The sequence below is a fragment of the Bombus pyrosoma genome, linkage group LG6, assembly GCF_014825855.1.
Source record: "Bombus pyrosoma isolate SC7728 linkage group LG6, ASM1482585v1, whole genome shotgun sequence".
NCBI lineage: Eukaryota > Metazoa > Arthropoda > Insecta > Hymenoptera > Apidae > Bombus > Bombus pyrosoma.
Window position 1 is genome coordinate 14,959,979 of NC_057775.1, and position 10,951 is coordinate 14,970,929.

The window sequence follows — 10,951 nt, forward strand, 5'->3', positions numbered from 1 at the left end:
CAATAAAGATGAAATTGATGTGTAATGATTTTATAAGTACAATAATCTATGTAATATTGCATGATACTCTTATATATGTATATAGTTACATAGTAATTTCTTTTCATTGTGGGGAAAATTCATATATTTATATTTATGAATATTTACACCTTAATTTTATTTTTCTATTTTTATAATAAAAATGCCAATGAAAAGTTATTTTACATAGTGTAATTTAATTCAATAAATATTTTCTATTTATATTAATAAATTATTGTTGATAATTTATTACTTCTAAATGATTCCAAACATAAAAAAGATGTATAATATTGAAAACTTTATTACCTACTTACTTTACTACTTAATGGTTGGATTGGAAGACAGTTTCGTAGCCCTTTTTCCATTATGAAAGAAACATTTGTACGAGTAACCAATCGCATGCTTGTATTCAGTAGTCAGTGTTAGGTAACTGTCTTATAACGTTATGAATTCAAATGTATGATACCCGCATACATATATATGCATATTACTTTTAAACTGTCAACCGGGTTTTGTAGCAGAAGAAGTATTTCTGTATTTATTTAAAAACATATTATGAATTTGACAAATTTAATTTATAATGTATCTTTTATCGTTTTTGTAACTTTTCTTTCTCTAAAGGTGAAAATATAAGTATGTTAATTTTAAATGATCAATTAATACTTTTCGTTATAATATATACACGTACATGCCTACATGTGTGTTTATGTGTATGTGTGTGTTTTATGATAATTTAAAGCTTTTTAATAATTTTCAGTAATTCATAGTTAGAATTTTGAATAAGAAATAAAATATTTTTTGTTAAAATGAATTTAAAAATTTTATACATATCAAAAGAATTTAATAATGTCATATGAGACTAATAATGTTATATCTTTAAAAATGTCATAATATAATTTACATTTTCCCGTTTGTATGTGTTAATATATATATTTATGTATGTAAATCACTGAAGTATTTATACTTCTCTAATATATAACTATATTATAAATGAAATTTACATATTAAAATTATTATACATTTCATGCCCATTCAAAAAATGGACTTAGAAGCAACTGTAGTTAAACGTTTACAAAAACTGAGGCAGTGGCAGTTAGAACAACAAGAACGATTGTTGAAACAGCAAGAGATACAAAGGCAGATGTTAACTCAGAAACAAGATTGTATGTATAAAGCACTTGAATTATCAATACAAGAACTTGATCTGGATAAAGATATATTAGATATAAATAATTCAAATGAATCTGGTAAAAATACTGGAATTAATAATAAAAATCTAATTATGTTACATAATAAACCACAAACGAAAGAAAATTATACACAAATGATAAATAAGAATGACTCATGTGTTAATCAAAATACAAGTGGCAATTTTGGAAACATAATTTCACGACAAAAGTCACCAACACAAAGATTCATTGAAGATGTAATTAACATTGAAAGTCATATAAGAAGACAGTCAAAGGATAAAACAGGTATAAAAAATGACATAGAAGAAGAAAAACAACTAGAACAATTTATTATGGATGGAGTAGCACCATTACCGCCTGATAAAATAGTTGTTCATCACATTTCTATTGATGATGTACCAATATTTTCTCCTAAAAAGGATTTTCATACATTGCTTGAAGAAAGATTGAAAGACATTGAAAATGAACCTCCTGAAAAAAAGTCTAGTGCTAGTTCAGGGAATAAAATAAAAAAACCATTTTTAAGAAAAGGAGAAGGTTTAGCTCGATTTAAGTTGAATCAACAATTACAACCTTCTACATTGAAAACAAGATCACATAGTATATCATTTACCAACAATACACAATCTGGTTCTAAATGTCCTAGAAATGAAAATAAATGCAATAAAACTCAACATTTAAAGAATGCACAGTTATCAAAAAAGACACATTGTATAAATGTAACTCAAAAACATTTATGTCTAAAAAATATTTCATTACCAAAGAAAAAAATTCGTAGTACGCCTAAATCTAATACCACAACTACATATTTGAAAGATGATATTAATGAAGTGAAAAATGCAGTTGAATTAAATACTTCAGATTTTCATTCTGGAACTCAGAAAGAATTAGAAGAAGTAAGAATATTTGAATTGTTAGAAGAAAAAGCAGAGAATTCTAGCTTCTGTTCTACATCTAGTGCAGTTACTGCATTCTTACAACAATCAACACCATTTAAAGTAAAAAATGCTGAATATAGAATGGACAGTAGTGTGCACAATGCAAAACAATTTACTCCAAGAAGTAACATACCTAAAGAACAATTGATTGTGAAATCTAATCAAGCATATAAATTTATGAAGTCCAATAAGGATACTGATACTCACTGTGATTTCTCACCTTTTATAAATCAGAAGATTATTCATGATAATATACATAAAAATATAATGTTTTTGCAAAATACTAATGAAGATAATAAAATAAAACCAAATAGAGACGGATACATGTCATTAACGGATCAAATCAAATCTATACATAATGAACAGAATGTTATAAATAGAATTGATGTTCCTATTGCTGAAGACAATAAAGAAGTCAGTCCTCATGTTAGATTTTCTGAATTTAATGAATACAAAACAATTGGATTAACAGATACCTCAAGTATATCAACTGAATCATTAGTAACAAGAAGCTTTTCAGATGAAAAGGCTTGGAGTGATTCTTCAATCCTAGAAACATCTACTGTACAAACATTATCAGTGCCATTTGAAGTATCACAGTCTCCTGTAATAATGAAAAGTAAAATGCATAATACACAAACCTGTAAAGATATGACAGAAAACAATGATTCTACTTGTAATACAGACGATATGTACCAAAATGTTTGTCATAAAGATGAATCAGAGTTATCAGATACTGAGGATTTAACTTCCAATGATGAAGTAAGTAATTTACATAAATATAGACAAGATGATTTAACACCACAAAAAATTGATAACTTTTATGATATTGGAATAGTTAAAAAAAATATGAAATTTTGTGACAACAAAAAAGTAGATGAATATGTAGATAATCATAATAATGTAGTTGTAACTGAAGATCAGGAAAATATAAGATACTTACAAGAAACAAATGAAACTATTTTTAAATCAGAACTTTTAAAAGCTCGTTTATTGGAACTTGAGCAGGAGATCAATATATTTCGTAAAGAAAATGCAGCTTTATCTATGCAGCGTAAAAAATTACATGAACATCATCAAAGTTTACGCAAAGAGTATGCGGAAAAAGAAAAGAATTTTGAAGAAAATAAAAAACAAGTAGAAGAGCGTTTGCAAGAAGAAAGGAAAAAGCTCGCACGTGAAAAGTCCGCATTAGAAAATAGAATGCGAGATTCACAAGAAAAAGCTCAACAAAGTAAATTGGAAAGACAGGAAATCCAAAATTTGAAGCAAGAAATAGAACAATTGGTGCAGGACATGCATATAAAGGAAAGTAGATGGAATGCAGCACAATCTAGACATAGATGTCAAATGAGAATATTAAAATTAGAAAATTCAAAACTGAAGCAAGAAGTAGAGAAATTAAAGAAAAATAATATTAGGAATAAAGGAAGATCTGGAGCTTCTGCAAATACAAGAGCAATTCATCAAATTAATAAACAAATTAACATGCAGTATAAAGAATCTAAAAAAATTAATGATGCTTCATCAGATGATGATCAAAAACTGACAGAACCAATAATGAAGACAATAAGTATAGCTAGTGAACAGGATATAGAAAAAAGGAAAGAATATAATTGTAATAGTAATACAAATATTATGAATGATAAACCACAAAAAAATCAAACAACTATAATAGATATTGTTAAAAAACGAAATTTATACGAAAATTTAATCAAAGAAGCAACATTAGATTTGACAGAAATTCCAGAAAAATTTGATGCTCTTGAAAATTTAAGTGAGTCTAAGTCAGACTCAAACAATGAATTGAAAAAAGTAAATAGTCAAACAAATGTTACAGAAGCTAATTGTAAAAAATCATATAAAGAATGTGATACACCTTTTAATCATAATGGTATTAATGACAATATTCAATTACATGTGCAAAATGATTATAAATGTTTTAATGAAAATTATACAAAAGATTTAGCATCAGCAGATAAAATACACATAGAGAATATATCTTCGTCTTACCGAAATAATACTAGTACTGATAAACAAGGTATGACACAGATTGAACACTCTGATGGTTCTATTGAATGTCGATTTCCAAATGGAAATATTAAGAAGATATTTCCCGATCAAGGTGTAACTAAGTTAATATATTATAATGGCGATATTCGTGAAACTAATAGAGATGGAAAAATAAAATATTTTTATGCATCAACACATACATGGCACACAACAATGCCAGATGGTTTAGAGATTTTAGAATTTTCTGAGTAAGCTTTTTTCATCACTTCATTTTATTATTTAATTTTTAATTTCAGCATATAGAAATTTATTATTCAGTGAATATTACTTCTTCTATTATTTAGTGGTCAAGTAGAAAGAAGATTGCACGATGGTACAGTAGAAGTATTATTTCCAGATGGTTCAGTACGAGTCGTAAAGTCAGATGGTATTGAAAAATGGACATTACCAGATGGAACATTAATGCAAATTTTTACTAATGGTGAAAAAGTTCTTACTTTACCAAATGGACAACGTGAAATACATACTAGTACTCATAAGGTAACAAGCAAGAATATTTCCACAAAAATAAATATTCCTTAAATTTTTATAAAATATATATATGTACAAAACATACTTATATTATACATATTTCTACTTTAATATTTTTATATAAAATTTAGAGACGTGAATATCCTGATGGAACCATTAAACTAATCTATCTTGATGGCGCACAGGAAACACGATATTCAAATGGCAGAATACGTCTCAAAGATAAAGATGGTAATCTTTTAATGGATTCCTATCAATAGAAATTATATCACACCTAACAATATTGAGGATAGTATCTAATGAAACAATTAAATTTTATTTAAAGTTATGCATATTTAACATAAATATATTTTTAATAATAGTAAATAAATAAAATTATAATTAGATATATTTGAAATATGTTTTAAGTAAATGAAAATAAAGACTGAATCTTTTACTGTTAACATAAAATGTAGTAGTGTTTCCAAATTATGAATATCTCTCGCATAACTAAAGTAGATTAGATAAAATTGTGATCGATGGTACACATTGCCTTTTTGAGGTGAGGAGATTACCCTGGATCATGTTTATATATACATATGTATATGATCGATCATAGAAACTCATCTCTGTATAGATAGGTCTCGACATTCGATAGGGATAACCACCTGAAAACTAAATTGTGATTATTGTGAAAAATCAATATAGAAGATAACAAAGTTTGCGTTCTTACAAGGTAGACAGAGATGAGTAGAGTGTCTCTGTCTTTATCTAAGACAGTCATAGTATATCACGCCTACATAGAACGAGAACATTCTTATGTTCCATGTTGATTTTTCACGACTCAATTTTCAAATAGTTTCTTTAGTGCTTTTGATATGGGTATGTCTAGGCTTGTTTATATGAATGCGTTATCTACAATTTTGACGTTTGAAAAATGTTATTAATAACTAAAACTTTAACTTTATAACTACTTGTTTAATAATACAATGTGGACATGATACAGAAAAAGATGATAGAAGAAAGAAATAAATGACATGAAAGATTCCACCGCTGGATAGCGCTACTTTACAAGGAAACTCCATGAGCGACATTTTATAGTGCAATATCGTTGCAGTCATATGTCTGCCTTTGTTGTTCTTAATAGGAAAATAAAAAAGAACATATGGTCGTAGTAGAATCGCGCGCGTACGAAAATGTTGCTCGTGTACATTTAGCCTAAAGCTATCCAAACAAAAATATATCTTTACGTTGCTATAACAACATAATCCAGTGTATACTTGGTTTCGATAATGTTGATTCAAATCAGTTAAAAAATTTGATTGTTAATTTATTATAGCGATGCCTGTACGTCCAAGTTTTAAAAAATGGGTTATAGGATTTGGCGCATTAGGTGGTGCGATGTTCTTTTATCCACATGATAATGATAATAATAAATTATTGCACACGGACAAATCTAGGATATCTTCTTCATCTTGGGATTATAACTGGGATAGGTTGTATTCATTGTTATTATTGTTACCAATAAAAATGTCACTGGCTTCGCAATACAATGATAGCGTACAATTAAAATTCTATTTTATTTCTCCTTTGTTATGTATCATAAATAAATAAATAGAAAAACTTAAATGTTTTCTTAATAAGTAGTTGATAGATTAAAATTAAGAGCATTTCTGTTAGTTTCTTTCTAAATAAAGCATAATTCTTTATTGTATCTGATATTTTGACATTATTTTATTGATATTTTATTAAATAAATGTATGTGTTAAATATTTGTTGTTCCTTATACTATTTGATATTATATTGATGTTGCATTCTGCTTTTGTGTATTTACTTTTGATTCATTATTTTGATTCTATTATTTTATTTGCATAATTTTATTTATAGGAGAGATCCAAAAAGCTTAGTGAAACCAATGAAAACAGACAATGAATCTAATCAAAATACATATCATAAACAATTAATAAATAAAACAGCGAAAGCTACACGTCACATAATTTTAATTCGTCATGGACAATATAATGTGGAAGCTAAGACAGATGCAGATGGGACACTTACAAATCTTGGTTAGTATTTTCAATATAAAGCATGTTTAGTTTATTCGTATATATGTTATTATTCCTTTAACTATTGAAAATACAAAAGAATGTTTTATGTGAAAGTTTGACTTCATGGGGGAAACTTGATATACTAATTCAATGTTTTTTTTATAGTCTTATTTAAAGAGATTTCAATGCTGATATAAGTTTTTTTAATGGAACTATATATCTTTTTAATTGTATACAAAGAAGTACTTGGGTAAAAAATGATTACTTTAAAAGATTTTTAATTTTAATCATGCAAAACTTATTGTATGAAGACAAGGAAAGCATAAACATAAAAGCATTTGTTGTCTTTTCATGTCTTTCATATGATAAGTTTTACAAGATTAAAGTTAAAATTGATCCAAGTACCTTAGTACTTTTTGTAGACAATTAAAAGGTGCATTGAATACTGTATAAAAAAATGTACAGCTCCATTTTAAAAAGTTACATTGGTATTGAAATCTCTCTAAGTAGGGATGTAAAACTAAGATTGAAATATCTTATTAAAATTCCCCCATGAAGTCAAACAGTTTTCACATAAAATATCTTTTTGCATTTTCAATAGTTAAAGAAATAATAGTGTGTATACAAATGAACTAGGCATATAGTAAAATGTACATTTTCAATAATTAAAGAAATAATAGTGTGTATGCAAATAAACCAAGCATACGGTATATAACAAAATGAACTATTATAGCTATAAACTGTTAAAATGTTATAAAGGTAGGCAACAAGCTGAGGCAACGGGAAAACGACTGCAAGAATTGGGTTTTCCATATACTTTGCTTGTACATTCAACAATGACAAGGGCTCAAGAAACTGCTAAAATCATAGAAAAATCTCTTAAAAATATAACGGTAAAGTGTGATTCAATTCTTAATGAAGGTTCACCAATTCAACCTGAGCCTCCATCATCTAACTGGAAACCTGAAGTAAATGTAAGAATATTACTACTTATATAAATTTAAAGCTTCTATGTATATATTTTTTAAATTTGATATTGTGTTTAGTTAAAATAATATTGAATAATATTAACACATTTCAGTATTATAGAGATGGACCTAGAATAGAAGCTGCATTTAGAAAGTATTTTCATCGTGCAGATTTCAGTCAGAAAAATGATTCATATACAATTCTTGTTTGCCATGCAAATGTTATTAGATATTTTGTATGCAGGTACACTACTTTATATAATCATCCTCATAACGGACTTGTATTAAACGTTTTTCCTTTAATATTGATACTCATTTCAGAGCATTGCAATTTCCACCCAAAAGTTGGTTGCGATTAAGCTTGAATCATGCTAGTATTACATGGATTACTATTTACCCTGATGGTATTGTAAAATTATGGGTATTTGGTGAATCAGGACATATGAAACCACAACTTATTTCATAACTAAATTGACCATAGCGTATCACTTTATTTAATAAAATATACTTATGTTATTTACATTTGATATCATTTTAATATATAAATTTTACAAGAACGTATTTTTAATCATTTATTTTATCTATGAAAGCTTATAATTTGTTAATAAAAAACTAAGAAATACTTTTTTAATTATTCAATCAAGGATAGCAGATTTAAAGACTGACGAAAAATACATATTCTTATATTTGCAATAAGTCTTATTATTATAAACCTCCACCTAAACAAAATTTATGTCTCTGGTAAGATACTTTGAAACAAAGTATATAAATCCTATTTGCAAATAAATATGCAAAGTGTATAAATATTTAGTGTAACTTATTATCCTATATATATTATTTATATATTATATATACCACGTAAAAACTATATATTACTACGTATTATAATAATTACTATGTATTACACCTATTACTCTGAAAATATTTTGAAAAAATATGTACTTAATTTGATTGTAAAATTACAAATATCTAATATACATATATATGTATGTATTATATATGTATATCCGCATATCTTATATGGAATAAAAATAGTTAAATTATATTTCAATTATTAAATTCATGTTAAAATATAATTTGAATCTAATATGAACTTAAATAATGAGTCGTTTTTATAAAAAAAAGGGAAATTGATTTAAGTGCCAAAGGAATCATTTCAAATTTCCCGGACTAGAAGTAATGATTTTAAGCGGCAGTAAGCGGTTACTATTCAAATAATTTTCAAAGTATAGGAAAATTCTCCAATTTTATCTTTTTGATCTCATCTTTTGATGACTGATATTGAAATAGCATTTAACGTATCTCGCCTCTTACTAAAACATATTTGCTCTTTTTATAACTATTATAAAAGAAGGTATATAGATAGTGATCGCGTAAATACGTTCCACAGATGAGCAGTATTGGTTTAAATCGTTAAAAAAATTTAGTCGCGGCAATTTACTACAATAATGCCTATACGTTTAAATTTTAAAAAATGGATCGGTGGATTTGTTGCAATAGGTGGTGCAGCGCTTTTTTATCCAAATGGAAACGATCATATTCAATCATCAGAAAAACAATCTTGGATAATACCTCCGTCATCCTGGGGCAGATGGGATCATAATTGGGATAGGTTATATTCTTTACTGCTATTGTAGTTATTTATAAAAATATTATTGATTCTACAAATTAATAATTATATATGATTAAGGCCCTCTTTCGTTCCTTTTTCTTACGTCAAATTAAATAAATATTACAAATAAAATTCCTGTACTAAATATACTTTGTATACATGTATATTGCTAAAATAAATATTATTCCAGTATTTGTAAATTTTCATCTACTTCATATTCATTGGATAGTGCAAAACATTTTTTTTCTTTGTTTAGAATTTATTTCTACTATTTAAAAGTTCAATTTATAATTTGTTGTATCTATTTGTAGACGACATTCAGAATGGCTAGCAAATGTAGCTAAATTAGACAATGAAAGTGATAAAGAGTCACGTAAAAAGAGATCTATTACAAACAACAAACAACAATCAAATGTTAGACATCACATAATTTTAATTCGTCATGGGCAATATAATACAAATGGTAAAACGGATTCAGATCGAACACTTACAACTCTTGGTTGGTATCTCTCATGTTATTTATATATTATTATGTCATATATATTAATATATTATTATGTCATTTACTGTGTAAAAATATATGTTACAAAGGCAGACAACAGGCTGAAGCAACAGGAAAAAGATTACAAGAATTGGGATTACCATACTCCATGATTATACAATCAACAATAGTCAGAGCTAAAGAAACTGCTAAAATTATAAAAAAATATCTTAACAATATAACAGTTAAAGAAGATTCTGTTCTTAGTGAAGGTATGCCAATTGCACCTGATCCACCAATTGATATTTGGAACTCTGAAGTCGTTGTAAGTATACTATGTTATTATGGGAATTTTTATTTTTTTTCTATTATATTATAATATTAAGTAATATATTTTAGGTTTATGAAGATGGACCTAGAATAGAAGCTGCATTTAGAAAATATTTTCATCGCCCAGAACCCAGCCAGGAAAAGGATTCATATGTTATTCTTGTTTGCCACGCAAATGTTATTAGATATTTTGTATGCCGGTAACTATTCATAAAAAATGATATTCGCGTAATAGTAACGTGTTTGCTGCCCAGTCTGAAAATACTGTGCAGTCGGACATTTAGAGCGAAATCGCGGGCTAGGCAGCGAACGTATTAATTAGAATTAAATTAAATAAATTAGAATTAAGAACGTAGAATTAAATGCTTCTTTATTATGTCTTTCAGAGCATTGCAATTTCCACCCGAGGGTTGGTTGCGTTTAAGTTTAAATCATGGAAGTATTACATGGGTATCTATTCGATCTAATGGGAGAGTAACATTAAGAAATTTAGGTGATAGTGGACATATGGAGCCACAGCTTATTTCATCTTATTGAAACTGAATGATATAACTTATACCTTTGTTTAGTAATGAAATATTTAAGTTATGCAATTTATAATAAGTAATATAGGAACAAAATATTTTTAGTTATTCATTTTTGAAATAATCAATATCATAACTTCATCATAAAAATTTTGCAAGCATTTATTAAATATCAAAAATTAAGTTTAATATTTGAAATAGTTTGAAAATTAAGAAAAATATTTATGTTTTCATTACTGTATGTTAATATTGTAGAATTTAAAGAGGTATATTATAATTATAATGTGCCATCATTTGTTTCTATGTATAGAAATTTATA

General features: G+C 26.7%; 3 protein-coding genes across 6 annotated transcripts; all 3 read left to right on the forward strand.

Annotated features, from left to right (window-relative positions):
- The first annotated feature begins 353 nt into the window (after positions 1 to 353).
- On the forward strand, positions 354 to 5,780 carry LOC122568612 (centromere protein J). 4 transcript variants are annotated; one of them, XM_043728540.1, is made up of 4 exons: positions 354 to 639; positions 1,068 to 4,407; positions 4,504 to 4,699; positions 4,822 to 4,963. In XM_043728540.1, the coding sequence occupies exons 2-4, from the start codon at positions 1,160 to 1,162 to the stop codon at positions 4,948 to 4,950; spliced, it is 3,573 nt and encodes a 1,190-aa protein (XP_043584475.1). In that variant the 5' UTR covers positions 354 to 639; positions 1,068 to 1,159; the 3' UTR covers positions 4,951 to 4,963. The 4 variants fall into 4 exon arrangements, 3 of the variants coding, with proteins under 3 accessions (XP_043584475.1, XP_043584473.1, XP_043584472.1); XM_043728538.1 differs by lacking the exon at positions 354 to 639 and adding an exon at positions 5,676 to 5,780 and having other exon boundaries at positions 851 to 4,407; positions 4,822 to 4,921; XR_006317153.1 differs by lacking the exon at positions 354 to 639 and having other exon boundaries at positions 850 to 4,407; positions 4,557 to 4,699; positions 4,822 to 4,921.
- Positions 5,781 to 5,788: 8 nt separating this feature from the next.
- On the forward strand, positions 5,789 to 8,241 carry LOC122568620 (serine/threonine-protein phosphatase PGAM5, mitochondrial-like). The gene is made up of 5 exons (XM_043728553.1): positions 5,789 to 6,165; positions 6,557 to 6,735; positions 7,477 to 7,691; positions 7,799 to 7,929; positions 8,007 to 8,241. Exons 1-5 carry the CDS (start codon positions 6,011 to 6,013, stop codon positions 8,149 to 8,151), a joined length of 825 nt encoding a protein of 274 aa, XP_043584488.1. The 5' UTR covers positions 5,789 to 6,010; the 3' UTR covers positions 8,152 to 8,241.
- Positions 8,242 to 8,936: 695 nt separating this feature from the next.
- LOC122568619 (serine/threonine-protein phosphatase PGAM5, mitochondrial-like) lies at positions 8,937 to 10,728 on the forward strand. The gene is made up of 5 exons (XM_043728552.1): positions 8,937 to 9,297; positions 9,609 to 9,796; positions 9,889 to 10,103; positions 10,178 to 10,308; positions 10,495 to 10,728. The coding sequence occupies exons 1-5, from the start codon at positions 9,134 to 9,136 to the stop codon at positions 10,643 to 10,645; spliced, it is 849 nt and encodes a 282-aa protein (XP_043584487.1). The 5' UTR covers positions 8,937 to 9,133; the 3' UTR covers positions 10,646 to 10,728.
- The last annotated feature ends 223 nt before the right edge of the window (positions 10,729 to 10,951 follow it).

Bases quoted from the DNA above. Each gene is read 5' to 3' on its own strand.
- LOC122568612 (XM_043728537.1), top strand. From the start codon at position 1,043: ATGCCCATTCAAAAAATGGACTTAGAAGCAACTGTAGTTAAACGTTTA. The intron at 4,408-4,503 runs GTAAGCTTTTTT...TCTATTATTTAG, and splicing joins GAGATTTTAGAATTTTCTGA to TGGTCAAGTAGAAAGAAGAT. The intron at 4,700-4,821 runs GTAACAAGCAAG...TATAAAATTTAG, and splicing joins TACATACTAGTACTCATAAG to AGACGTGAATATCCTGATGG.
- LOC122568620 (XM_043728553.1), top strand. From the start codon at position 6,011: ATGCCTGTACGTCCAAGTTTTAAAAAATGGGTTATAGGATTTGGCGCA. The intron at 6,166-6,556 runs GTTGTATTCATT...TTTTATTTATAG, and splicing joins TGGGATTATAACTGGGATAG to GAGAGATCCAAAAAGCTTAG. The intron at 7,692-7,798 runs GTAAGAATATTA...AACACATTTCAG, and splicing joins ACTGGAAACCTGAAGTAAAT to TATTATAGAGATGGACCTAG.
- LOC122568619 (XM_043728552.1), top strand. From the start codon at position 9,134: ATGCCTATACGTTTAAATTTTAAAAAATGGATCGGTGGATTTGTTGCA. The intron at 9,298-9,608 runs GTTATATTCTTT...ATCTATTTGTAG, and splicing joins TGGGATCATAATTGGGATAG to ACGACATTCAGAATGGCTAG. The intron at 10,104-10,177 runs GTAAGTATACTA...AATATATTTTAG, and splicing joins TTTGGAACTCTGAAGTCGTT to GTTTATGAAGATGGACCTAG.